General features: G+C 43.6%; 2 protein-coding genes across 3 annotated transcripts in view; one reads left to right on the forward strand and one right to left on the reverse strand.

The window, feature by feature from the left end:
* The first annotated feature begins 10,121 nt into the window (after positions 1 to 10,121).
* On the forward strand, positions 10,122 to 16,366 carry TSN (translin). Its single transcript, XM_033162470.1, has 6 exons — positions 10,122 to 10,292; positions 11,115 to 11,208; positions 12,598 to 12,694; positions 13,001 to 13,116; positions 14,261 to 14,340; positions 14,734 to 16,366. Exons 1-6 carry the CDS (start codon positions 10,227 to 10,229, stop codon positions 14,968 to 14,970), a joined length of 690 nt encoding a protein of 229 aa, XP_033018361.1. The 5' UTR covers positions 10,122 to 10,226; the 3' UTR covers positions 14,971 to 16,366.
* A 376-nt stretch (positions 16,367 to 16,742) lies between these two features.
* LOC117054012 overlaps positions 16,743 to 26,545 on the reverse strand; it is a 69,186-nt gene continuing 59,383 nt past the window's right edge. For both annotated transcript variants that reach the window (XM_033162459.1, XM_033162452.1), the window contains exons 5-8: positions 26,044 to 26,248; positions 24,231 to 24,859; positions 20,844 to 20,989; positions 16,743 to 19,348 (exon numbers count right to left, since the gene is read on the reverse strand). In XM_033162459.1, the coding sequence (XP_033018350.1) occupies positions 18,553 to 19,348; positions 20,844 to 20,989; positions 24,231 to 24,859; positions 26,044 to 26,248 (1,776 nt within the window). In that variant the 3' untranslated portion in view covers positions 16,743 to 18,552. The remainder of the gene's footprint in view (positions 19,349 to 20,843; positions 20,990 to 24,230; positions 24,860 to 26,043; positions 26,249 to 26,545) is intronic.

Genomic DNA, 26,545 nt, shown 5'->3' on the forward strand with positions numbered 1-26,545 from the left:
TTTCTGAGGGGAATTTCAAGAGCAGTTTCTGATATGGCATAAGATCAGTCGCTCTATCTCTACTGTCAGAGGAGGGAAGAGTGCTGTTGCACCCAGGTCCTGCTTGCAGGTTTCCCACAGGCATCTGGTTGGCCACTGTGAGAACAGAATTCTGGACTAGATGGGCCACTGGCCTAAACCAGGCGGCTTTTAAGTTCTTATTCTTAACCTCCTAATATTGGCAGCCTCTGTACCTAAGTTCCTAGCTGACCTACCGGTAATTCTTTTAAAAGAAAGTTAAAAATCAGAAGAGATGTTTGAAAAAAACTGGAATGAAAAGCAAATAGATATGCAAAATGGTCAATAAATTGTATATTTAAACAAGAGAGATTACAGTTAAGCCATTTTTAGTCTAGCATTTTTATTCTGTTTATAAAAAACCATCTGGTTAATTAAAATCCCTATTACTGTTTTCAACTCTCATTAACTTGCAACAGGGGAAAACCCTTGCTATCCATGAACGTTATTAAACTCATTTGTTTTAAATGTACATTTAAACAGGAGCTTTTAGTGTTTGTAAGTCAAAACAGTATGACATTGCAATGAAGGTATAATTAAGGAATTCAATGTTGCACTTTCATTTACAGTGTGTATGTTTTGCCCAGAGGTATCCTAAGCAATCTTTATTGTGGTCTAAGGAGCATTTGGAGCTGAGATGTTAATATCAGAGATGGCCCAAGACTTTTTGTTGTCTGAGACAAAAAACCAGCAACATATGGGCTCTTATGGTGGTTTTATATAGTTCTAATAAATAAGGCTCAGATTTTATGTATCCTTACTTTGGAATAAGCTCCTGCAGCAAGATTGCACCCCACCCATCTATTCCATGTGGAAGGGAGATAGTGCTGTTGGCATAGAAAAGTGAGGGGGGGAAAGACAGAATCTTAGCTGGCAGCTGCATTGTGGCTAGCTGAGTCACGCTCCTCTCCCAACTTCTCAGAGTGCCCACTAGCAAGCCCCAAGCTCCAGTCTTCCCCATCAATGACATTGCCGTCACTGTTCCTTACCCATTTCTCCATACCACTGAGTATAGAATGGTTTTGGCAAGGCAAAGAAAAGGAGGTAAAATTTGGATTGGAAACTGGAAAGTTTGCATTTGAACCAGGGGACAGCAGCTACCAGCTTCTAGCACAGAAGTGGGAAACCTATGGCCCTCCAGATGTTGCTGAACTACAACTCCCGTTGACCAATGGGAGTTGTAGTCTGGCAACATCTGGAGGGCCACATGTTCCTTACCCCTATCCTAGCATAAAGGCTCAAACAGAAGCAGGGTGTATTTTTACTGATCATGTGAGAAGACTCTGCAAGTTTTACTGCTTTTATCTTTATCACTTTTGGTGCATTTTAGCTGCTTTAATTTTCTACTGTGGAAGTAGGTGGAGGGGGGAAATCCCTACCCTAATAAAGACAACAACTGCTAGACAAAATGTTTTTATTTTCATGCCTCCAAAAAGCATTTCCCTTGTGGTTATATGTATGAGTCAGCAACTCATCAATTCTGCAGTATTTTTAAAGCATTGCTTAAGGGACAATATGGCAAAGCAAACCTTCTGAAATTAGGATATGCAAAAGCTTCTGGAGTGGGGGGAACTGTCCAGACTCTGGCTCTACCAATTGATTTTGAACGAGGTGGGGGTGGGATACCAGGATTATTATTAATAGCCTTCTAGCTTTCTGGGAAATGATCTCACCAAGCTGGACTAATCTTTTAAATTCGCATTAAGGAGGCAAAATGTCTTTTTTTAGAGGCAGCTACTTAAATCAATGGGTCATTTCTAACTATATAATACCTTATATGTTGCTCTGAATCTTGGAATATCCCCAGAATTCCAAAAGCAAAAGGAAGAGCAGGATGTCTCAAAAGAGAACACTGCGTTTTCTCTCATTGCAGGTACACAAAACACACATCAACCCAGTCTCAAAACACTAAGCCCCTTCCACGCAAGGGGTCTGCAAGATGCTATTGAGCTTTAAGTGGCCTGCCTCCTTAATTAATTACACATGTAATCCTATTTAAAAAATCCACTGAGAGGATATGCTTTGAATTCTACCAGTAATTTGTTTATGCCCCGCCTGTGTTCATCTTGAGCTTACTTAAGGATACCCCACCCCCCCTTGCAGAGGATCACTTTTCCAGAGGGAACAGGAGCAACTTCTCCCTTACTGTTATACCATTCTTGCCTTGGTCCGGCTGCTGTATTGATAAGTGCAAAAATCAATTGGGTAGGAGGAGGGAGATAATAAACAACTGCAGCAGGAACAAGCGAGTATAAATGTTCCCTACTGCAGGTGTCAAACCACTTCAGAATCTGCTTTGATGTTGCAGAGGTTTCCAAGGTACATGCCTGGTGTACATGGAGAGAGCTGGTTAGGCCAAAACAGCACAAAGACTTTGCCCTCCTGGATTTGTAAGTCACCACAAGTAGCTGATCACTAGTTGCCCCTTAAGAGAAAACCCAAATTGCTGGAAAGGAGGCATGCACATCCCTCACGGTGGGATGGGGAGGTCTTTCGTTTTAATTAAGGTTCACGGCAGGGCATTGCTGCAAATGAAAGAGCAGCTTTTATCTGCTATCCACTGCTTGTGGCAGTCTATTTAGTTAGTTAGTTAGTTAGTTAGTTATGGACTGTCTTAACCGCTCTTCACCATGATGCTCCAGGGCAGGTTATGGCAACACAATTAAAATCTGTGGAATCTACATCTATCTATCTATCTATCTATCTATCTATCTATCTATCTATCTATGTCTTCAGCATATGGTAAAAAAGATGTTGCCAGATGCAGCTCTGTGGGGAGGGAGCTTAGAAGCTATCCCAGGGAATGGGCTACCTCAGGGAATATGCCCTTTCCTGGGCTGTCCCCCCACAACCTTCCAAGAGCAATGGAACTACCAAGGGGGCCTTTCTGCTGCTCTGAACACCTGAGAGGGCCTATAGGGAAGGGAGTGGCCTCCCATACATTGCAGAGGAACATTAGTGGCTGCACATCTGCAGGGAAGGTTTCCAATCTGCAGCTACTTCCCAAAGTAAAATGCCTCAATAAATCTGTTAGTCTTTCAGTTGTGTGTACCCATGTATTCAAAGTAGAATTCCAGTGACGGCAATATAAGGAAAAAATATTATTGTGCATATAATGTGCTCTGGAAAAGAAGTGGTGAAAGCCATTGCATGTCTGTGAAAATCAATCAGCTGCACAACCCTTAAGAATTTGAAGCAGGTTTAGAGACACCTGCTGACTTATTTCTGTATGGCAGTTAAATATTTCTTAGAGCTTTGGAATCAGAATTTAACTCTGTGTCCCAATGCAATGGATGACAAAAACCTGTATTTTTAAATACAGTAATGAAGTACATGGAGAGCTTTTGGATAAAAACAACTTGTCAAGTAGCAGGGAGGCAAGTCTGAGTGTGCTGAAATTTCCCCTTCTGTGCAATTAGGAAATATATAGGCACTCAGCCCATTTCTGCATCTGATTGCATGATTTGCATGACATTCCTGTTTCTCATTCATTCCACCTTTCCAAAACTCAGCTGGGAGCTTATCCCTTTCTCTCTTCCTTAGCCTCCCCAAACCCTACTCCTCGTACATTATGACATCTCTCTATTGATACTTATGGGGTGAAATGAATTGCAACAGGGTATATACAGCTACAGCAATGTTTGCTGACCTGGTGCCTTCCAGGTGTTTTGCACTACAACTCTCAGCCCATGCTGGTAGCGACAGATGGGAGTTCTGGAAAAGGGTGGCATACAGAACATGTTGAACGTTGAATACAAGGAACATTTTGACTGGCCTAACTTGTTGTGAGAGTTTAGAAAAGCTGCACCTTCTAGAATTCTCTCTTCTTTATAATTACGGTATGTCTTTCTCTATCTGGACACATTAATCCAAACAGCAGGTCTCCTGTTTATGTGTTCTTCCTGAACTTCCTCACTTCTATAGGAATAAGTTTTCGTTTTGTTTTTTTAAAGAAGAGGATCCTGCATCTTTAAGCATTGTGGAGGGACAGGAATTTTGGCATGTGAAGCTTTTCACGCAGGGCTTTCGCTTAATCTGACTCATTCGGCTGGAACAACAAGAACTAAACAGATTCATCTCTTTTTAATACAACTTGTAGATAAAAGCATGTTCTGAATAAAAAACAAATACTGCAACAGCCCTCAAGTGACTTTTGAGTGCAGTTGTGGTGGAGTCAGAGAGGTTATTTTTATTATTAACTACTATTATTTTTGTTTGTTTGAAAACACTGGCAAGTATAGAAGCATGCTGCATTTTGTGGGCTTTGATTCCACAAGACAAAGCAGGTGTGACAGTAATTCATTCCAGTTCCCAGGGCTAAATGAATAACTGACAGCTCTTGCTCCTTCCACATTCTTATGCTGGGGGCACAGAAGAGAGGCTCAGCATTCTCCAGGCCAGGAAGAGGCTTTGCTGACACTTCACTCTCTTAGGGTTCAATAACTGTTTCCCTTATTACAGCAGCTAACAGATTTTGTCAGTAAACTGGATTCTGCAGCGTGCTGTGAAGAAAAGAACGATAGGTGCCAACGGAGTCATTTCTGCTCCCTTTCTAAGTTAAATATGGGACACTGCTGATATGCCTCTTTAACTGCTGTAGATGAGAGTCAATTTGGGTTGATTCTGCTTTTTCTACCACTGTGGCACCAAGCTGCACAATTTCCCCTTCTACGTAATCTGCATTTGCAGGCAAAGGTGGAAGCCTTAGTCCAATGTTACATGCCTTAGTCTAAAAGTAAACTTTTTGGAGGTCTTCAGTTACATTACCCTGAAGTCTTCAATTATATTGCAGGCCTTCAATTACATTACCCTGTAGCTTTTATGAATAATATGATTGAAAATGGCTCAAAAGGTATTCTAACCCATCTGCCCTAATATTTGCCAGAGTTTTAAACACTCTTGTTTTTCACACAGCCATGCCCCGTTTATATAATTGCAAAGTTTCTTTCTATCTCAAGGTCGCCAAAGTGTTTCCTGACATGGCTGGGCTGATTTGTAAGAGCTGCATAATTGGCAGAGATTCATCTGGCAAATCTTTCCTTCCTGCACTGCATCACTATGCCAAAGAAGGATCATCTACTGAATTTTCCGCCCATCATGCACTGATTAAGGCAGATGAGATATGTCAACAAAAGGGTTGCTAACCTTTCTGTCTATAAGGGTGCAAATACAACCAGCAGAGTTGAGAGGTTTTTATTTATTTCTCCACCACCACCCCCTCTCGTAGTAAAAATGATGCAAGCGAAGCTTTGCCTGGGAAACCTTAATAATGAATTTTGAGATGCCATGCACCTGTTAAGTAACCATGATGGAAGACAGTTGACAACCTTATTCTATCTTCCACCCTCCCTCTCCAAATCTGAACAAGACTGTGACTTACCCTGATCCTAAACATGTTTCCTTAGGAAGATAATAAGATTTATTACAAGTAATGGCGCATAGGCTTAGATTCTCGGTGGAAGGGTTTTTATGTGATAAGCAGTGTCCTGAGCGTAAAAGCTCCCTAAGAGTGGCTGAAGCAGAAGTCATGACACAGCATGCCTGTTCACTTGCTATGGAAACTATGTTTGGTTAAGTATCAAGTGTCCAGATTTCTGCTCATGTGCTTAGCAAGGAAGTGCTGCATATTTATAACTTAGGCAGCCTAAAGACTACAACAGCAAAGCAATTCCCTTATGGGCCAGCAAATTCATTCCACAGCTTGGCCTGAACAATGTATTAATTATTGTTGTTTTTATAGTGCCAGAAGAATGTGGAATCTCTTCTAGACCAAGATAAATTGATACCAGAAGGATTAATGGTCTAAATTAGCTACAACGCAGTAAGGCGTGTGATAAACCAAAGAGTGCGGACCCATATTGAGGCCTGAGGGTTGTATCCAACTAAGTTATACTCAGAGCAGAGTCCATGAAATTAATAGACCCGTTAGTCAAGTCCATTCTTTTCAATTGGTTTACTCCAGGAGTAAGGAAGCTTTGACCTGTGAACCAAACTTGGCCCAGCAAACCTCCCCATTTGGCCTGCTAGGCTGCTTTTCTTATACCAGGCCTACCTGCCCCACACCTGACATACAAGATGTCAGGTCTGGGGAAGGTACCAATGTGGTTACAAATGAACAATCAGGAGTGTAAAGTAAGTGACCAATTGTTGCTTGCTGGAGCATGGTGCACTTCAGATGATGGATGTAGGGAGTGCACCTTTTTCTGAGAGCACCAAGCAGTTTGCATTAAAATTGCTGCTAAAACAGGTTTCCCCCTTCACTTCAATGCATCCTGCTTGGCACTACAGGATCAGCAAAGTCTCTTGTTCTCCGGTAGCCAGTTGCCAACTGGCTGCCAGGTACTTGGGAAGGCACTTGACATAATGATGCCAAGTGAATGCCAAGTGAGTTGTCCAGCCCACCTGTCAAAGCTGGTCCACAGGTTGTGGTCAGATAAGGATCTGGTTCACTGGTCCAAAAAGGCCCCCCATTCCTGGTTTACTCTGAGTAGTACTAATATTGGCTACAACACTGAGTAATCCAGAAAATCATTCCGTAGGGGCATGTTGGAGCTGCAAAAAGACCTTGGATGAAGGGTGTTGTTCAGAACATATATGAACACCTTAAATTAGGAGGCTGCAAAGGTACGGTACATTGAATCAATTACCACCTTGTTGGTGAGATCCCGAACTTAACTTTTTAAAACATGTTGAGATTGGAAGCTTGGCAGGCTCACCAAACAACTTTGTGATCCTCCCACACCCACAATCTGCACTGTTGTTGAGACGTACACTTCCATCTAGTACAAAGTGTATTACTTAGGAGAAAATGTGGGGATTCTTTTTACCAAAGTTATGTTTGTGCAGAAAACGTGCTGCAAATGAGAAACAGATTTGTACCGTTTTTTTAAAAAAACAACCCTGAAATTAAAAATTTGTTTAGAAAGTATGTAAACTGGTAAATTTGCTGCCCCCTAGTGTATCAATGTATTCATGGATGGAGACTAGCTTTTCTCTCTCCTATTATAAGGACTTAATAATTGGAGCTTTGCACACTTCATAACATATAGCAAAACACAGATTTGTCGTAATTAAAGAAAGCATTGCTTAAGCAACAGCATAGATTTGTGATACTAAAAATAAATTTTGAAGTACACAGTGTGAAAATCAAGGTTTGATCATTAATTTAAATTCCCAAGAGACTGCATGAACATGCTACATACCTAAATGCACACAGTAAAGAACCTGATTTTCTGATTGGCAACAGCTTTCACATAACAATAGACTTTTGTTACAACAAACTATCAACCTGGTTAAATTTGATGATGGTAAACTAGTTTTCTTATCACTTCACCTAAAATTATCAGCACATCCACAACAGACTACTTGTGATTCACATGGGATCTGGGTTGGTGACAGCCTGTTCAGATACTTGGCTCAACACATATGTCAAACACGTAATAGGAAAAAAAATCAGTTGTGAAATTGGTACAACATCTTTAGCTATAATAATAGGGTAGGACTTTGAGTAGGACTTATCAGATGCAACCCTTTAAATCAGTAGAAGTTACTTTCATTCTATGGATGGCTTAAAAGCTGTTGAATGCAGTCTGAATTCACTCAAGCTCAGGATCTACATCTCCATCCTAGGTGGTAACATTAGGTAAAGGTAAAGGTACCCCTGACCGTTAGGTCCAGTTGCGGACGACTCTATAGGCCAAGGGAGTCAGCGTTTGTAGACAGCTTCCAGGTCATGTGACCAGCATGACTAAGCCGCTTCCGGTGAACCAGAGCAGCGCACGGAAACGCCATTTACCTTCCCGCCAGAGCAGTACCTATTTATCTACTTGCACTTTGACGTGCTTTCAAACTGCTAGGTGGGCAGGAGCTGGGACCAAACAACGGGAGCTCACCCTGTCGTGGGGATTCAAACCGCCAACCTTCTGATCGGCAAGCCCTAGACTCTGTGGTTTAGACCACAGCGCCACCCGTGTCCCATGGTGGTAACATTACATGACCCCAATATTGGCTAATGGTTAGAAACCAAACAAGCCAGTTCTCTCTAATAAGGTATTCATTATATGAACATGCTCTGTGTTTTTTGTACTTGCAAGGCAAAGGCATGTGCAGTGTATCAATTACTATCAGATAGGTAAAAATATTGCCCCAGCTCAACACTGTGACCAAGCTAAGATGCCTCAGTGAGATCAGGAGACATCAAAAGAAAATGGTATTTCACATACTAGGGAGTCTACTAACTCAAGAGGTGATAATGCTAAGCATTTACCGGTACATAGCTTCCCTAATATTATGTCTTGCAAAACTGTGATAATGATAGTGTAGCTGGATCCAGTACTGCATTTTCATTATAATTTGTGAATTAAGAACTCCTGAATATGTTGTACAGTCATTGCATGATGCGCAGAAAGTCAGCTCCTAAGACTCTCGGCTTGTAAGACCAAAGCAAGCTTCTAGCTGACATAATCGGCAGTGGCCTGATACAAAAGGACACAAAGCTATTGCACCCTTAAGAGCTGTGTAGAAATATGGAATTTCAGGAGGCATGGCCTGTCATGCAAGCGATATCTGCAGCAGTGCCCTCTTCTGCAGAGCTATTGATTTTATTTTATTTATTAGTTATATTTATTTCTAGCCAGACTTTCAGCCCACCGACACCACTATCCTCATCCCCAGTAATTACGGCAGGCATTTTGGCGGTCTTGTAATAACAAAAGGGAGAAAGGGGTACTCCTGAAGAGAGAGCGGCCCTCGCTATCGCCTAACGTCAACCGTGAGCCCCAGAGCCCCTCTCTTATTAGAAGAAATCAGAGAGGACGTCGCTTTCGGCCCCGCCGCTCGTCAATTGCACCGATCGCGCAATCACAAACCTGGAGCTAAACCAGCGTTTTGAAGGAGGCGATTCTTAGAAAGCAGCGCCTCCTTCCCAAATTCATTATTATTCCTGCTATTATTGTTACATATGTACTGAATTCTGATGGGATGTTGTTTAGGCTGCTGCTGCTGCTGCTAATTTAAGACAAAACATGCGGAAAAGGTATTTCATTCAATAAGGCAAAGTGTATCCTGCGCCAGCCATGGCAAAGGCCCCCTTCTGAGCCTGAACCAGACAAAGCGGAAGCTGAACCAAGAGGCGGGGGGAGGGCTATTGCTCAATAAATCCAGGCAACGGATTTCATCCGTCAAATTGGAATTTAACAAGCAGCGGCCATCTCGAGGCAGCAATATACAGTACTCACGTGCAGCGCGAGAGCCAAATACCCCACAAAAGGGTTAGAGCTGCTAAGGGGGTGGGAAGCGGGGACGCAGCCTGGTTTGTTGTTCTGCAATCCAGGTTTGGTTTGTCTTAAACAGCGTGTCCTAACGTGGTCATTTAGCTTCGGGTGCTTTTCGTGGCAAAGGCGATATATTACTACTAATAATAACAAGCGGCAGTTTTAACAGCAAAGTCACTCCCACTGAGCTATATACCGGTAATACCAGGTCAACGTGTATAGGAATTGCAGCCTGAAGGGGCTGAGCTCCAAAGCTACCCACCCTTGCATCGCTTTCCCTTTGCAATGGGGGATATTGCAAGCACCACCCAACACTGTGGGACCTACTTCAGCTGTCGAGCCGCGGCCTCGAACCACCCACCTTGCGCGCGCATGGTCCCACGTTCAATTCCCGGCATCTCCCGGTAGGCCTTTTTTTTTTTTTAAGCACTCCTGCCTGAAACCCTGGAGAGGTGGGCCAAGAGCCTGACTCGGCTTAAGGCAGCATCTTAAGCCCCCCGCCACCGTAGGGCTTCCCTGTTTACAGGGCTCCCCCCCCCCAGGTAGAAAGCGGTATGTAAAATGTGGCAAAAGGCGACAAGTAATCACATTGGAGCCGTTTAATCTCTCTCCACTTAGGCTGTGCAGCTGCCTCTGCCCACGCCTACTTGCCCCCATGGAAGCCAACGGAGGGCTGACAGCTCAGTAGTCGACTGCCCTGCAAAGAACGACGCCTAGGGGCTGGGGCTGGGACACGCACGAGAGCGGTGTGTTTTCCTGTCAGGCAGCGAGAGGGGCAGCCCCGCGACGGCAGTGTGGAAGGACCCGTCCCTTTGGCGGCACGGAGAGTGGTGGGAGTGTCCAGAGCGCTGTGCCTGCAGCCCATCCGACTCGCAGCTTCTCCTCGGCGGCGTCGCCATGTCCGTCAGCGAGATGTTCATCGCTTTGCAAGGGGTGCTCACCGCCGACCAGGATATCCGCGAGGTGAGAGAGGGTCGCGCCGGTTCAAGGACCACGGACGCTTCCCCAGAGCTCGGAAGGGGGATCCGTTTCCTGCCCATCCCTCGCTGCTCTTCGGATCACGGGGACTAGAGCATTGGGTTTCCTGCCTTCCAAACCGCGGGAGCCAACCTTTTAACAACTGTATTCCTGAAACATGGGACCCATTTCTATCACGTAAACCAAAAACCGCCCTATGTGCCTCTGTTGTGGCTCCTGTAACATTTACAGAACCGCCCAGGAGAGGGAAATTTAGTTGCTGCTTGTTACACTAAGTGTGAGAGAAATTGCATCGGCCGAAATTTTCCTTCCTGCACCACCGTTAAAGATCTTGTTCTCCTTTGCGTCAGGTCGCCTGTTCTTTGTCAAAGCTGAACAAAACAAAAACCAAAAGCCGGTGATGATTGTGAGTACTGCTACCCATCTTGGGTCAAGTTGTGATCCACTATGGGGTACTGACCCATCACAAGTAGTTTGATGAACAGAATCATAGTAACAACCTAATTGCTTCATAGATAACCATTAGTTAGCAAAGTACTGTACTGCAGACCCCCTGTTTTTCAAAAGGCAAGCCACTGCTTTTGAAAATTTTGATATCTCTGGTAGTTTTTTGTTACATGAATGGTGCCACAGATCCCCCGGGTCGGTTACTGGGACTCCCTGGGGTCCACAAACCCCAAGTTATGACCCAGAGGTCTATACATTTACTAGAGAGAAAGACAGGCAGAATTGAACAGCGGCTTTGTGCTAACACATTGCATCTTTTTCTGTTCCATCATGTTCTGAGTATTTTATTGTTGTTTACAGGAGATCAGGAAAGTTGTTCAAGCTCTGGAGCAAACAGCCCGGGAAATTCTTACAGTGCTACAAGGAGTCCACCAGGGGTCTGGATTTCAGGACAGTAGGTCATGTTTTGCCTATTGAGAAAAAAAGTCACAAACATGTTTACATGCATAAAGGATGGTTACAGAAGATGAGGATAAAATATGCCACTCAGTAACATAAAAGTGAAATGGTTATGTGTTTTGTGAAAAACATTTCTCTACTCCAGTTTCTTTCTGAATTGGAAATGCAGGAAAGTGAATCATGTACAATAGACTACAACACTAAATTTGACTTTATTGGGCACTTAACTAGTCAACAAAGACTCAATCAGTAGTGAAATCTTAAAACAATTCTGGTGTCTATATCCTATCAGACAGGGCAGGGCAGCTTGTGGGTTCTACTCTGCTTGAGCAGAGCCTGGTGCAAAAGACATATGATTAGAATGAAAGAATTCAGAGCCTGGACATTTTTTAAAGGCCAGAACTAAGCAAAGCACACAGTCTTTCCACACAATAATCCACTCCCTCCCCATTTCAGCAGTACAATTTAGTGGGTCATTTTGTTGTTGCAAGTGTTAAACACATCTGAGTAAGAAATCCTTGCTGATCTGCTTCAGATCACCCAGAGAATTACTATTCAGTCACAATTTACCATCTGTTCACTCCAGGTGTGGGGAGCCTAAACAAGTAGAAGCAGGCTTCCTGCTTCAAACTGCCACCCTCCAACTTGTGGGGATTGGGTGGGGGCAGTACTAGCACATTTGCTTCCATACCTCTACTCATCTGACAGCTTACCCAGCTGCAGGAATGAATCGCCCAGTAGAGCAGAGCGGCTGCAATAACATTCCCACAGCAGAGTCATTGCCATTTACTTTGAGGGTGGGAAGGGGGAGGTGGTGGGAAGGTCAGGGCTGTAGAGACGAGCTAGCTAGCAGGAGCCCTGGATTGCCTCTGCCAGTGCGTCCACAGAACCCTATCTCATCCACCCACCTACTCTTTCCTTGTGACAGTGACTGCTTCCAGGTACCAATTGCTGCAGCTGAACCACTCCTGTCATTATGAACTTATTTCAGTGGGACTAAACCATGACTAATTTACGCTGCAGTCCTGTATCCACTTAGCTAGGAATAAGCCCCATTAAACTTAATGGAACTTAGTTTTGATGCATAGGATTGTGGTGTCCTATGGATGGATCCAGTGAATCAAACTTAATAGAAATTTAATGCTGTTGGGGTTGTTGTTCATTATTATAGTACGTATGTTTGTGTTTTTATGTTGTAAACAACCCAGTGTTCTTCAGAGGGCAGTATAGATAGCAAATAAATAAGAAACCTGTTTCTTTAAAGTATCACAGTATTGTCTTTGCTCATGGTTCTGTGCCTAAAGGGTGTTTTCTTTAAAGAAACTCAAAAACCAATAACTAGGCTTTGTTTTCAAGGTTAAGGGCTGTTTGTTTTTAATTTCAGTACCAAAGAAGTGTCAGAAGGCTCGTGAACACTTTGGTACTGTTAGAACACAGTTGGCCTCTCTGAAAAACAAGTTCCCTGCAGATCAATATTACAGGTTAGTAAATGTCCACTTTCCTCCTGTCTTTTGTAGGCTTTTTATAATAATATTTTATTTTTCCATATAGAACGTTACATTTGTTACTGAGCAATTTTAAACCAATCATTTTAATATGATGGCTATGATTTAGTTCCACTGTTGGAGGCAGTATGCTTTAGCATACCAGTTACTGGGATTCACAAGCGGGGAGGATGGTATTGTACCACAATGATAGGATTTAGGACTAGATGGACATTTTGTCAGATCCAGCAGGAGTCTTATGTTTAAAGTGCCAGGAATCACTTTCTTTTCCCCTCCATGCAGATTTAATGAACATTGGAGATTTGTGTTACAACGTTTGGTGTTCTTAGCAGCATTTGTTGTCTACTTGGAGACAGAAACCTTAGTGACTCGGGAAGCTGCTACAGAAATACTTGGAAGTAAGGAATTGTTTTTCCACGTAAACGCAATGACTTTTGGCTTTAGCAAGGCTGCCTGTCTAAGGAATTCAGTAAAATGTTAACCTAAATTGGCACATCAAAAAGCTTCTACATGTCACTTAGCTTTCCTTCTAAAACCTTTTGACATAGTTTGACGGTGAAATAAAGACTCTGCTTCAGCTCTGCCAAGGTTCCTTTTTTAACTGAAAAAATAGTAACTGTTAGTAAAAAAAGGAGTCCATATACGCACTGCTTGAGAGCTATGAATTGGCAGAGTTGCAGCCTCTCTGGAAAGGTAGAAATTCCACAGTGAAAGACAGGGGAATGTGGGAAGATTAGGTATACACATTAATTGTAAGAAGCTTCTATATATTCTTGTTCACTTTGAAGAAGCCACCCTTGTATTCAGTGAGGCTTACTAAATCTGTTTAGGATTGCAGCTCTACTCCAGCAGTGTGGACTCTGAATGGCAGCTACTCATGAGGATCTTGGGCAGAGGTTTTCCCTATGAGCCCTGCTACCTGCAAATCCTTTTAACTAGAGATGCTAGGGACTGAACCTGGAGCCTTCTGCATGTAAATAATGTGGTTGACCACTGAGCTTTGGTGCTTTGGATTTGGGGCTCAGATATGTAACCGAGATGACCTGGTTAAAGCCTACAATCCTTCCTAGAGCCTGAGATTAACATCCGAGGTTCTTCTCTGTGTGCACCCACCAAGAGAAGTCAGAGAGTGGCAATGAGGGAATAGGCCTTTTCAGTGGTAATCTCAGTTATAGGATACTCTCCCCATGGAAACTCACCTGACGCTGGCTTTGTCCTCTTTCAGGCACTAGGTGAAGAAATTTTTATTCTCCCAGGCATTTGGACAGCAGCACTGGTATTGGAACTTTTGGTGGCTACCAGGGTATACATCCTGTGTGAAGGGTGTGGATGCTTTGTGCTGTTTCAGATTACTTTTTCTTTGGATGAACACTTTCAGTATTTTATATTTGAATTGTTTTTGAATTGATCAGTGTAATTAACTAACCATTAACCTAAAAGGAAGGCCTAACCTGAATTGGCACGCCTTTAATTTTGGAGTCTTCTAACCCTGAAGATTTGTTTTATCAGAGTTGAATCCAAATTAGTTCATTCTTTTTGCAGTTGAATCTGAAAGAGAGAAAGGCTTTCACCTGGACATTGAGGATTACCTCTCTGGGGTGTTGACCCTGGCTAGTGAGCTGGTAAGTAGAGAGTATTGAGAAGTTTTAGAACTAATGCAGCATTACTTACCTAGTTGGACTGAAAGTAATATCCAGGGCCTTGCGTGGACAAAACTAGAAGTTACATACCATGGCTCTTTCTTTAATGAAGTTGCTAGTTGCTCTTTTTCTGCAAAGGGAGGCTTATTAGAGCTGGTTGCATATTACTCTACTAATAGTAAAGGTTTGCAAGATTGAGGCTTCTTCATCAAATATGCTCTAAAAGCCAGTATAATTTAACCTCTGGAAGGAAGACAAAGTGCCGAATACCCTGTCCAGATGTTAATACTGTTGTGGGACTCCAGTAAGGCCTACCTGGCATGATTTGGTCTGTGCACGTCTGCTTAGCTTGCACATTTTTGCTTTCTTCCATAGGCTAGGTTGGCAGTGAACAGTGTCACAGCTGGGGACTATGCCCGTCCCCTCCGCATCTCTGCTTTTATCAATGAGTTGGATTCCGGATTCCGCCTTCTCAACCTGAAGAATGACTCCCTGAGGAAGCGCTATGATGGCCTCAAGTATGATGTCAAGAAGATAGAGGAGGTGGTTTATGACCTGTCAATCAGAGGGCTCAACAAGGACTCAATTGCTAATGCTGCTGGGGAGAAATAGAGGAGGGCTTGTTGAACTGAAGCAATCATTACCTCAGTCTTGCTGCCAATGAAGGAGAAGCTTTAACTTGAGCTCTCCAGCAGTAGTTTAGAGGAACCACAAAGCTGCATACCACTGTTGTTTTTCCCCCTAATGGAATGTTTAGTATGTCCAAACAGAAGCACTCATTCCCACCACCACCCCGCCATGCCCCTCTAGCAGGTTCTGCTTGCAGTCCCAAGGCATCCTGGTGTAAGCAAACTTTCATCTCCGAACTACAGCTGTTGCTATCCCATTATCCCTGCAGAACCAAGCATGGGGATTATTTCCCCCCTGCATTACAGCCTTTGTTCAAGCCTCATCCTTTTTGGATCTCCACGTCATTTACACATAGCACAATTTATGCACACTGCTGCCCTGGGCTCCTTTGTAATAAATAAAAAGTTCAGTACTTGGCTGCAGCTGATGTGTAAACAGCTCATCAAAAAGCATTCATTTTCTACTCATCTGTGTAAACCAGATTGCTGCATAAAATCAAGAGTTCAGAACTAGGATGACCGGTTCAGTAGACATATTGTTGGGAATGTATGTTTTCAAATAGTCACCATTATATAGTACACATATATTTGTATCCTTAAACATGCTGATTTTTACATTTGGGAAGAGAAGTGAAATAGTCATTGAAGCTGAACAGTTGCTTGTGGGCATGTTCCAAGTATATATATAAGTTTTAAAAAGCAAATCCTAGAACATGTTTTAGGTGATTTTTTTGTGGGGGGAGGGCCACAGATTTCAAGGAGGTAAGTAGTTATGTAACAGGGCAAAGGTGTTTGTGGTCTTTTGAATTCTAAGTGACCTGTTTCACATTTCCTTCATTTTGTATTGTATCTTTTTAATATAACGTTCTTGGTCCGTCATGCAGCAAAGAATGCATTTGGCCTTAACAAAAAACGGTGACACTTACTTTGATCCTAAACACATGTACATGGAGGTGAGTTGCTTTGTGCATAGGAGCACAGCTTTTGTATGTAGGGTGCAGGTGCAAATCGCTCTCCTTTCACCTCCATGTGTGTGCTACCTCCACTGTATTAGTATTTAACATCCATCTTCTGAATCTCATTTATATGTGCAAAATTTGTTTCTGCAATATACTGTGTTGTTCTGTCTGAGCATTTTTCATATTGTGTGCTGTATAGGATCTGTTGTCCCCCTTGCCCTAAAGTTTTTCCTTTGACAAATATCACCTCCAAAAGATAAGAAAAATATTTGTACCTTACAATATTAGTGGCTGTAAGTATCTTTTGTTTGTAAATCTTTGCCTTGTTCTGGTTACTTTTTGGGATGGGTGGGGGAAAGTTCATTGAAAAGCTAATTCTTCCTTTGTTAACATGGGTAAATAAAAGACACTGTTCTTTAATATTGTGCTTCTGTGATTTTGTTACGTATGTTTCTTACAAGCTTGCACCCTGTAATTCACAATAACTTGTTTAGTATACAGGTGTCATATTTTCTTCATTTTAATGAAAACCCCTTCTTTCAAGACACTGCAATTCTACAGCACCCATTTTGGGAGGAAGGCTATGATAAAGGGTTCATAACTGGTGCAGAAAATCTTGCTAAATGATATTCTTACAGGTTTTTTCCTGTCGGCTATAGAATAGAAAAGTGCTGCCACGTATTTTGTTCTCTAGTATTCTATAGAGTTCTTTTTTATTATTATTCTCGTGTCACTAGGATAGGAGTGATCTGGTATGGAAAACAAAAAGAGAAGTTAATTAAAGTGCAAGGAAACATAATTATTAAAACATTTTATGTTAATCTACAATAATGTAACGGATTCCTTTTTAATTAAAATTTTGAAATACACTAGATTACATCATTTAAATAATCACAAACTAGAAGAGGTAATTGAGCCTTGTTAACAGAAGAGTATTTCAGAACTATTTCTGATGTTAAGACATTCCTTGGATTTCTACAATGGGTTTTTAGCCATTTACAAACAAATCCAGTGATCCGTAAAGGGAGAGAGTATTGCTTATCCACAGGATTATACAGGTATTCTGGAATGTTTGTGAGTGAACTCTGAATATATTTCAGCATCCTTTTCCATTTATGCGTTACATGCATTCAGTGCAAAGTAAAACTCGGTAAACTGTTTCCTACATGGGCATGAGGGTGGAAGTAGAAAACTGATAAACTAACAAAAGATGGATGAATTAAATGTTTCCTGGGAGAGCAAGCTGAAATGAGGCTAATTATACTGTCTAAACATTCTCCTTTATTGTGTTAATACTGCTCTAAATTTGACTGGATGTTGCCTAATGCTGTTATAATATATGCACAATGAAACCAGTCTATCATATATGGTCAAAATTCCTTTTTCCCAGCACAATCATGCAGTGTCAGACATCTCACACTCTTATCTGATCCCCGCATTATTAACAATATTAGCTCAATATTTTCTCTCTAGAGACCTGCTCCTCATGATCTGGTGCCAATAACCCCTAATTACCATAGAGGAAGACATCCCAAGTCGGCCACAAATCTGAAGGGCCCACCCTGCCCCCCTTGAGCAAGTCTTCACAGGGTAAAGCCTATTTGCCCTTAGATAGACAACACACATTTTGTTGTCTTCACTGTTATACCTATTTACAAAATGTGCAAAAGATTCCCATTACCCAGAATCTAGGTCTCCTCTTACCACTTAAGAGCCTCCTCTGATTTCTCCTTAGGCCAAATTGTGCTGAAGTGATTATTTTGGCTAGTTAGATTAACTCCTTATGTTCCTACAGCTCATGCGTGGTCCCTTGAACTTAACCTTCACTTCACACTTAACAGGCAGTCTTCAAACTAACAACACTCTTCCTTTTCGCTACCAGCTCAGTAAGTTACACTAAGCAGAGGGTCGGCCACCAACCTCCTCTCAAGATGACAGCCTCTTTTTGACAGTTCTTGTTCAATGGGGCCCTCACTTTATCACCTCATCAGGCAATGCCTCTCAAAATGGGGAATGTGGGCCTCCAGAAGGGTTTGTGGGGCACCTACAAGAGAGGGGGCAGCATTTTGTATGTCTTATTGATAAGTAGGTCTATAAAGAGGCTCAAGATTTCCCACAATCTGAGTGTCTACCTCATGGATTTGCTGAAAGGGAAGGGTGGAATGGTCAGTCACAGACTGTTGTGGGTTACCTGAAGCTAGAGACCATGGGCTGTGGAGCAGCCGAGAAGAGGAGTAGCAGAGGTAGGGGAGGCAGCTGTGTGTGTGGGAACCACACAGTTGGGAGCAAAGCAGACATAAAGGTTGTAGGAGACAGGTAGCTACACCCAATGAGGTTTCTAAGTTGGGTTGTATGGAAGATCTAACAAGCTTAAAAACGGGGCACATTTTTTCCTTCAATTTGAGAAACACTTATTTAAGTGGTACTCGTCACAAATGAATTCTCAGTAGAAAACAACATCATTACGGATAGCTCCAATGCTAATTGGCCAGGTGAAGTTCATCCTTGGTGCAATTTTTGTTGAAAAGGAGATCTTCAACCCAAAGCAGGTTGTGGGGAAATTTCTGAGCTTACTTAGCCAAGTCATTTCGCAGTCAGCGATCCTTTCATGACCTATTGTGCGATGCGCTTATCATGATGTTGGGCAAGGCATTGCGCCGCTTCTTCCAGGAGCCCAGGTCCTGAGAGTACCTCCGTATCTGCCTGAACCAGTGGTGAGTCCGTGCCTTGTCTCCATCTCGGAACACAAAAGACTCCCGCCTGATCTCAAGGAGTTCAAACGTGTCATCGCAGTCGGGATCCACAGAGACCACACAGTTGCTGAGTCTCAAGGGCTCCCTGAGCAAGCTGAACTTCCCATTGTTTTTGTCCCTAATCAGTACTAATACTGCATCTTTCACAGGCCCTGGCTCTCCGGGTTCAAAGCTAGACTCAGAGGCGCGTCTGATGTTGACCATGAGGAGCACTTGCATGCTCTGGAATTTTAAGGTCTTGCTGCCCTTTTTGACCCACTGCCCATCAGGAGGCTGGGCCAGCTGCAGGGGCCCTTCCATCACAAAGCGGGTTTCTTCCCGCAGCCAGCCCACAGTCTTGATAGCGGTTTCCCTCATTTCAATGTTAATGACCTCCCTGTTCTTCTTGCTGTCCTGGCGGAAGGAACGCAGAGTCCACGAGTTCCCTTCCTGCTTGGTCTTCATGTTTATGTGCTCCAGATGGGACTCAATGCGGCTTTTGGCCTCCCTCAGGCTGCTGTGATCTGGGTGGTACTCAGTGGTGGCTTTGATGATGCGGCTCAGCAGAAGTGGGTACTTGGTGACTCTCTGCAGTGGAGCCATGAGGAAGGACCGCAGATTCATGCGGCGAAGCGCTGTGTTGTCGTTCTGGGAAACATTGAGGAAAATCCTGCAGGGAGGTAAAAAAAACATATTTTGTAAACAAGTACAGGAAAACAGAAAAGCTTACACCGAGGGTCTTGTTCTTACATACACATTAGGCATTGTTATCTTTAATTAATTAACATTTACAAAGTAATTATGACTTAAGATCCCAGAATGTTATTGATATATACTGCTTTCCTGCAAAACCATTTACTTGATTTGCTAGACTCAGGAACATTTTTGATTTTTTTCTGTTCTCAGGCTTTGTTTAATGCATCACTAAGGTAAGGTTCAATAGACTTGCTGTTGATATCTTAGCTGTTAAATACTACTAAATTTATGCAAATGTAGACACAGAGCAGTATCTAGCATATTAGTTGCATTAGTGCAGGGAACTTTTTCACCTTCTCATTGTCCTATGTGTCCTCTGTGCACTCCCTAACTCTGTTTGAGGGTTCCCCCAGTCCTCTAGAATGGATTTGGGGAGGAGAAAAAAAAATCATTCCAGTAGCACCTTAGAGACCAACTAAGTTTGTTCATGGTATGAGCTTTTGTGTGCATGCACACTTCTTCAGATACACTGAAACAGAAGTCACCAGACCCTTATATATAGTGAGAGGGTGGGGAGGGGTATGACTCAGAAGGGTGGTGGGAATGGGTGATAGGCTGATAGCTGTGGTAAACAGCTGTGAGGAGGAGGTTGGAGGTGCAGGGAGCACTCAGACACTGTACTGGGAATATCACAGGTGGATAGGCACAGCCTTTCTATCGTTCAAAGCCCCAGTTGGCGACGTGCCTTTGTTGGTAAACTCCTCAGCTCTAGTTGATGCCATGTATCCTGGTGCAAGTGCCTGGTCATTGATGAACCCACCCCCCTTCCCCAAAGCATACTTATTCCAAGGGGTATTGCTAAGTACTTAAAAGTATGGGCTCATAGACACACTTTCGTATATCTGAATATGTACAGATGTAAAACCAGAATTTTAATATTACAGACGATAAGCCCATCAGACACCCCAAATATGTTCAATTATCTTGCAACCCACTCCAGATCTGTCCCCTCTTCAATTAATTAACTCTTGTTTTCCCAACAGATCCTTCTCCAAATCCATTTAATCCCCTTACAACTGCCCCCATTCATTATTATCTCTAGGTACGATCATTTCAAATTCATTTATTTCCACAAATTTATATCTCGCTCACTAACCCAGATCACACACCCCTCCGAAACACACCCAGTTAATCTCTTGAATACATTACATACCCAGAAATGCTCAGTCCATTTAGGAAAAGATATGGAGTCTGTGCCCCAAGGCATATACTCCCTACCAGACCTGTGCAAGGGGGCGGGGACAGCTGGGTACACTTGCCCTGGGCCTTGGAGGGCTAAGATGACTGTGGGGCTCCACCAGGGGCCTGCAGGACTTACGGTGTCATGTCAAGAAGAAGACTTCCAGGCCGGGCTTCATACTAGCTCTGAATGGTCCTGCTACCAACCCAAGATTAAGAGGTCTCCTCACCTGAGTAACTCCTTCTCTTTTTCCAGTGCATTGAGCATATTCACTGAAGATGACTGCTGGAGGCAGTACGTCTGGAAGGCAGGCAGCATATTGACAAATTCCAGGAATATTTCACCAATGCACACAGTCATGAGGTCATCATCGCCCTGCCAACACACAACACACAAGGCAATGCATCAGCCAAAGACGTGGAGGTACCAGAGGCCATTAAAAGCCACTGGCCTAATATTCAATTGTGGCAAATGTGCTGGATTGGAGCTAGTGACATTGATGTCTGCAGTTTATGGGGCTGAGGTGGGGCAGGGCAGCAGCAAAGGCAGGGCTGTGTGGACATACCAGCAGGAGGAACAGATTGGTGTCCACACAGTCCTGACCGCATCACTGCCCTGCCCAGGTAATATGTAGCCCAGACCTACCACCTCAACTGCAACTGCTAATATAATTGCAAGCTAATCTTGGACTACATGTTAGCAACACACCTCATGATAGCTGTTTCAACAGTGAGTTTCTTTCGGCCACGTTTCCCATGAACTACAGCTTGAATGTATTCTGAATAATTAAGCTCTTTCCACGCTGAAAACAAGCAAAAGTGCTACACGTTTTTTCCTTGAACCTATATCAGGAACTGCTAACTTCTGCAAGCCATTCTCCAAACAGTGGCCCAACCCCAGTCGCTAGGAATCACAAGGGAGGAAAATGTTGTTATACACAGCTTCTGTTTGTGAGCTTCCCATAGGCATCTCATTGGCCACTGTGAGGACAAGATGGTAGTTGAGATGGGCCTTTGGCCTGATCTAGCGGGGATCTTCTTATGGTTTTCTATTGACTCTGGTAGAACATTAAAAGTGTATGCAAACACAATGCAAAAGTGATTAATCTCAGCTTGACAACCATGTTGTTATTCCCTGCCATGTCTTTTAATGATTTACTCTCCTGATGTATATTTTTAGAATCTGTTACATTTTGATTCCTAATTTAAAAAAAAGATAAAAGTATTTCACAAAAGACTATTGCAAGACCATTCCCCCTTTTTTGCCAGCATGAGGTGCTGTAGCACAGAGGTTCAGTTATGACAGAGAGTACTACGCTATTGCTGAAACAAAAACAAACATTCATAATTAAAGAAACATGCCATCCAACTTAAACGGTTTGCTGAAATCCATTAGCAGACAGCATCCTTGCAAGTTAAACTGGATTTCAGTTGAATTCCATGGATTAAATCTGAACTTTTGAGGTTTTGAAACTGGAGACTGTACCACCCTATTCCCCCCAAAATTTCAACCCCATATATGTCAAAATAGAACGCTCAACATCTGAACCCTTAATCTTACTGCATTAAAATTTGCATGCACACAGATTCCTACAAAGTCGTGCAATGCAATTTTTGCATATATGATTTTGAGTTCTAAATTATTTTTTAAAATCGTGACTGGCAGAGCTGGAAATGGCTCACAGGATCTCTTTTACGCCTTTGGTCTTATCCCCCAGCTCCTCCTTGATCTCCCTCCATGGCTCCCCAGCATCTTAAAAAGTTCAACTACGTCTCTGACGCAGTGGATAGCATTATCACATTTCCCCATTTTGGATGATTAAATCTTGGCTTAAAAAGACACAAACCTTTTGCCCACCTGCACCACCAGCATGCAGCCCCTGGAAGGTCAGCTATGAGGAAACACAACCCTTGAACTGAAAAAGGTTCCTTGACCCTCGTCCAGACTGGCTGGGAGTGACACCCAAGGGTTTCACACAAGACTCTTTTCCAAACCTACCTGGGAGATGCCAGGGATCAAACCTTGAACCTTTGTATATAAAGCATGGCCTCCAACACCAGGGAGAATCCCTGTCCTGCCTACTTGTCCATATACCCAGTACAATCTTCTCTGATGACTCTCTAAGGCAGAGGTTCTTCCCTGCACCTGCTACCTGATCCTTCCCCTTCCCTTCCTTTTTAAAAATGGCTAAGTCAGAGACTGAACATGGAACCTTCTGCATGAAAAGCATGTGCTCTCCTGCTGAACTCTGGCCCTTCCCCCAGGTGATTATCTGGCCTTCAAAACAATACTCTCTCCCGCATTTGACTTGCAAAGTTCAGCAACAGGGCACAGAGCCATGTGCCGTACACAGGGTGCTAGTCTGTAATAATGAACCATCAAGAACTGCTGTTCCAGCAAATTATAAGTAACCTTGAGTACGTTCAAGAAAGAGAGCCAGTTTGGAGCGTGGCTCAAATAACACTTAAAGGATTTAACTAGCCTTGCGTCTGTTCTTGGCCACCGGCAATTGTTGGCAGGCAAAGCCACTTTTAATTGCTCTCCTGTGGGCAAGATGGGCTTCTTTGAATGCTGCTGTAAAAATTAATTTCATGGTAAAAGGGTGTTTTGTTTCTTTCAGAGCCCTTAATAAAGCACAGGGCATAATATAAATACACAGCGGCGTGTAAATGCCATTCGCTTTGCTGAGGTGTTAGCGCAACCGTCTGCCTGCCGGCATTGTTTTCCTTCAGCCAATGGAAATGCGGTAATATTTGGAACGGATGGTAGGCCTCGCTGCGCAGCAAATTGAAAGTGCTAAAGGGCCAATTCCACATGTCATAAAGCTAGCCCCAGACATGGGGCAAAGGGACTCAAGGAGTAAGGCATCCTTCCCCAGCCTGGTGCCCAACAGATGTTTTGGACTACAACTCCCATCACCCCTTACCATTGGACATGCTGGCTGGGGCTGATGGGAGCTGTAGTCCAACAACACCTAGAGGGCACCAGGCTGGGGAAGGTTGGCATAGGGATTCATGGATTGCAGGGGGCTTTCTTAGATGATTCTATGATTCTACAAGGCACAAAGGATTTTTGAGATGCTTATTCACCAAGTGGTCTTGAATTCACGTATCTTGTTGTCAATCACAAAGAAATACAGGCGACTTGCGGTAGACTGGGGGCATCCAATCAGAGCTGAGGTCTTCTTCCTTAATCTAGAGGCAGATGTTTTCTCACACAAAAAAATAAATAAAAAGGTGGTACCCTTTGGAACAAGAACACAGGGAAGCTGCCTTATACCAAGCCAGACCATCTAGCTCAGTACTGTCTTCTTTGACTGGTAGCATCTCTCCCAGCCCTACCTGGAGATGGTGGGGATTGAACCTGGGACCTCCTACACGCAATACAAATGCTCTTACACTCAGCAATGGACCCCTTCCCCCTTTCAACAGCTAAAATGAGCCAGACAGAGACATACCCATTCTCAATTCCCTTACATGCTCATTAGGCATTGTGCCTTTCTAATGAGTGGCACAACCTTTGAGTGCCATAGTAACAAAGCTTCAGTGGCAAAAGTAGCTCATTAGAACTGCACAGGGAAACGGAGAAGAAATCTGAGACCACACACACACACTACCTGCTCAAAGGCCTGCTCAATCTCTTCCTGAAGGTACTCCAGGAAGTTTTCATTGAGGTCAATGAGCTCCTGTATGTTGCTGAAAACCACCAGCAGCTGGTCCTGTGTTAGCAGGCCAGCAGCTTGCATGGGGAGGTAGAACTCTTCCTTGATGATGCGCAGGTCCTCCCCGTAGCTGGTTTCAGTGTTGACAAACTCCAGCACTGACTCCTTCCGCTCCGTCCGGCACTTCAGGCACTTCTCACAGAGGATGGCCCGCCTCTTGTTCTGGTTCTGGACATCCGTCTCCAGTGGGAAGTGTCTCCCCCCACAGTCGGTGCAAGGCTGGTGGGCCTCCCACGCCTGCAGAGATGCCAGTGTCTCTGACGCCTTGCTCCTCCACTTCTTACTCAGCACCTGGCTGATGCCGCTGTCTGCCCGCTCCATCTCAGCTGACCTCATCCTTGGCACCCCTCCACTGCTGGCATCGGCACTGTCCCTCTCGTCACTCCCGCCCACAATGCCGCTGTCGGCGCTGAGACTGCTGACGTTGCTCCAGCGGTGTTTGGAACGAAAGGAGCCGCCCAGAATGCCATGGTTCTCATCAACGTTGCTGCTGTAGTTGAGGTTGGCTTTTGTCAGCACTGGGCCTGAGCGGGAGAGAAAATAAAATAAATCTATTTGTAGAACTTTCCCATTGTTTTGTTCCTCAGTCCTGTTCATCCATCAGTAAAAAACTTGTCCTGTTTTGTTTTGTTTTTCTCCTTGTGACCAGGAAGGATTCTGCAAAGTACCGGTACCTGAATACAGAGACAGGGAGAACCTAGTCCTTAATGATATGTTGCTACGTCCTGGCATTTTCATTCATACATAAAGATGTTCTTTTTCTCCATGCTAAGAAAAGCTGTACCTGATCTCTAGGCATGCTCTTAAAGGCACAGTAGCAGGTCATTAAAAAAAAAAAAAAGACAGAAACCCTCCTTGTATTGTATTCCTTGTATTGGTTAAATTATCCATCTTTCCTAGTGTTATCTCCAAAGCCTTGGTCAAGGTTTCCTCAGCCTTGCCTTCTGAGATCCTTTAAATAGACCTAGACAACCTGTGACCCACCAACCCAAATATATCCCACTGGATACATTGTTTGCTGGGTGCTTCTATATATTTGCAGCCTTGTGGGCCACAATGCATTACTGTGTTTAGTTTTGTGGGCCGCAATACTTGACAGCATGCAAAGAACATATTCCGCTTCTGAGTTACATTTCTCTCTTTAATTCAACAGCTAGGGAAGAATGCTCTCATTTGGAATTTGGCTCAGATGTGTTGGAAGGAACAAGCCTGTCCTAATGAACTATGCAAACAACCAGCGGAAGTCACCTATTGACGGCTCCATCTGCTCAGTATACTTGCAGAACAATTGTTCCAGGTTCTACTCACCTTTCGCTATATCATGCATAAAGTCAAAGAAAGCACTAGAGGATTAGAACACTAGATTGAAGCTTAGCTCATGGCACTTTCCCCTTTCCTGCATTTGCCAGAAGCCAGTTTGGTCCTGTATGGGCCCAACCCAGGCTATTGGCTGTTGCTATGAATTGTACAGAGAGCACACTGGAGGAGGAGCTGCTACCGTATTCCCTCTCCTCTGGAGGGACCATGGAATAAGAGGCTACAGCTGGCTGTAAAGCATAAACCATGGCTGTTGAGTGGGAAAAGTTTGGAGGTTACCTCTCTGAATGATGACTGCTAACCTAATGTCAAAACACACCCAGAACTATGAGTGGCATGGACAGACCCTGCAAGTAACACACAAAGGGAGCAAGAGGCAAGGGGGACATACTGGAGTCTCTCTCTTGCCGGCGCTTCTGGGCATGCTGCCGTGCTGCTGCAGCAATCTTCAGCTCCAGTTGTTTCCTCTTCACAGCATCTGTTGGCATCGGATCACTGAAATGAGGCCGCAGCCGACACTCCCGTTGAGCTTTGGTGCAGTCCGAAGTTTCGTAGGAGATGTCAGAACTGGATCTGCGGCAGTTGGGGCTGGAGTTCTGGAAAGCAAGCAAGGGGTAGTTGTGGGGAGAAGTTTCTACTAAACAATATATGAGATACTTAAAAATACGTGGCCAAATCCGATACCCAGCACCCCCTACCTCTAAAACCGTTGTTTCTCCTCATACCTGGGGGGGGGGGGCGCAACAACCTCACTCAACAAAGGAAGCAAAATATGAGCTGTTAGTGTTACATTAAATACATGTTCATGAAATCTGTGTGCAGCCGTTTAAATACGCACATAGTTTAATATTGGGAACAAAATTATAAAGTTCCTTCCAGTAGCACGTTAGAGA

This window comes from Lacerta agilis, chromosome 1, assembly GCF_009819535.1.
Source record: "Lacerta agilis isolate rLacAgi1 chromosome 1, rLacAgi1.pri, whole genome shotgun sequence".
Classification (NCBI taxonomy): Eukaryota; Metazoa; Chordata; class Lepidosauria; order Squamata; family Lacertidae; genus Lacerta; species Lacerta agilis.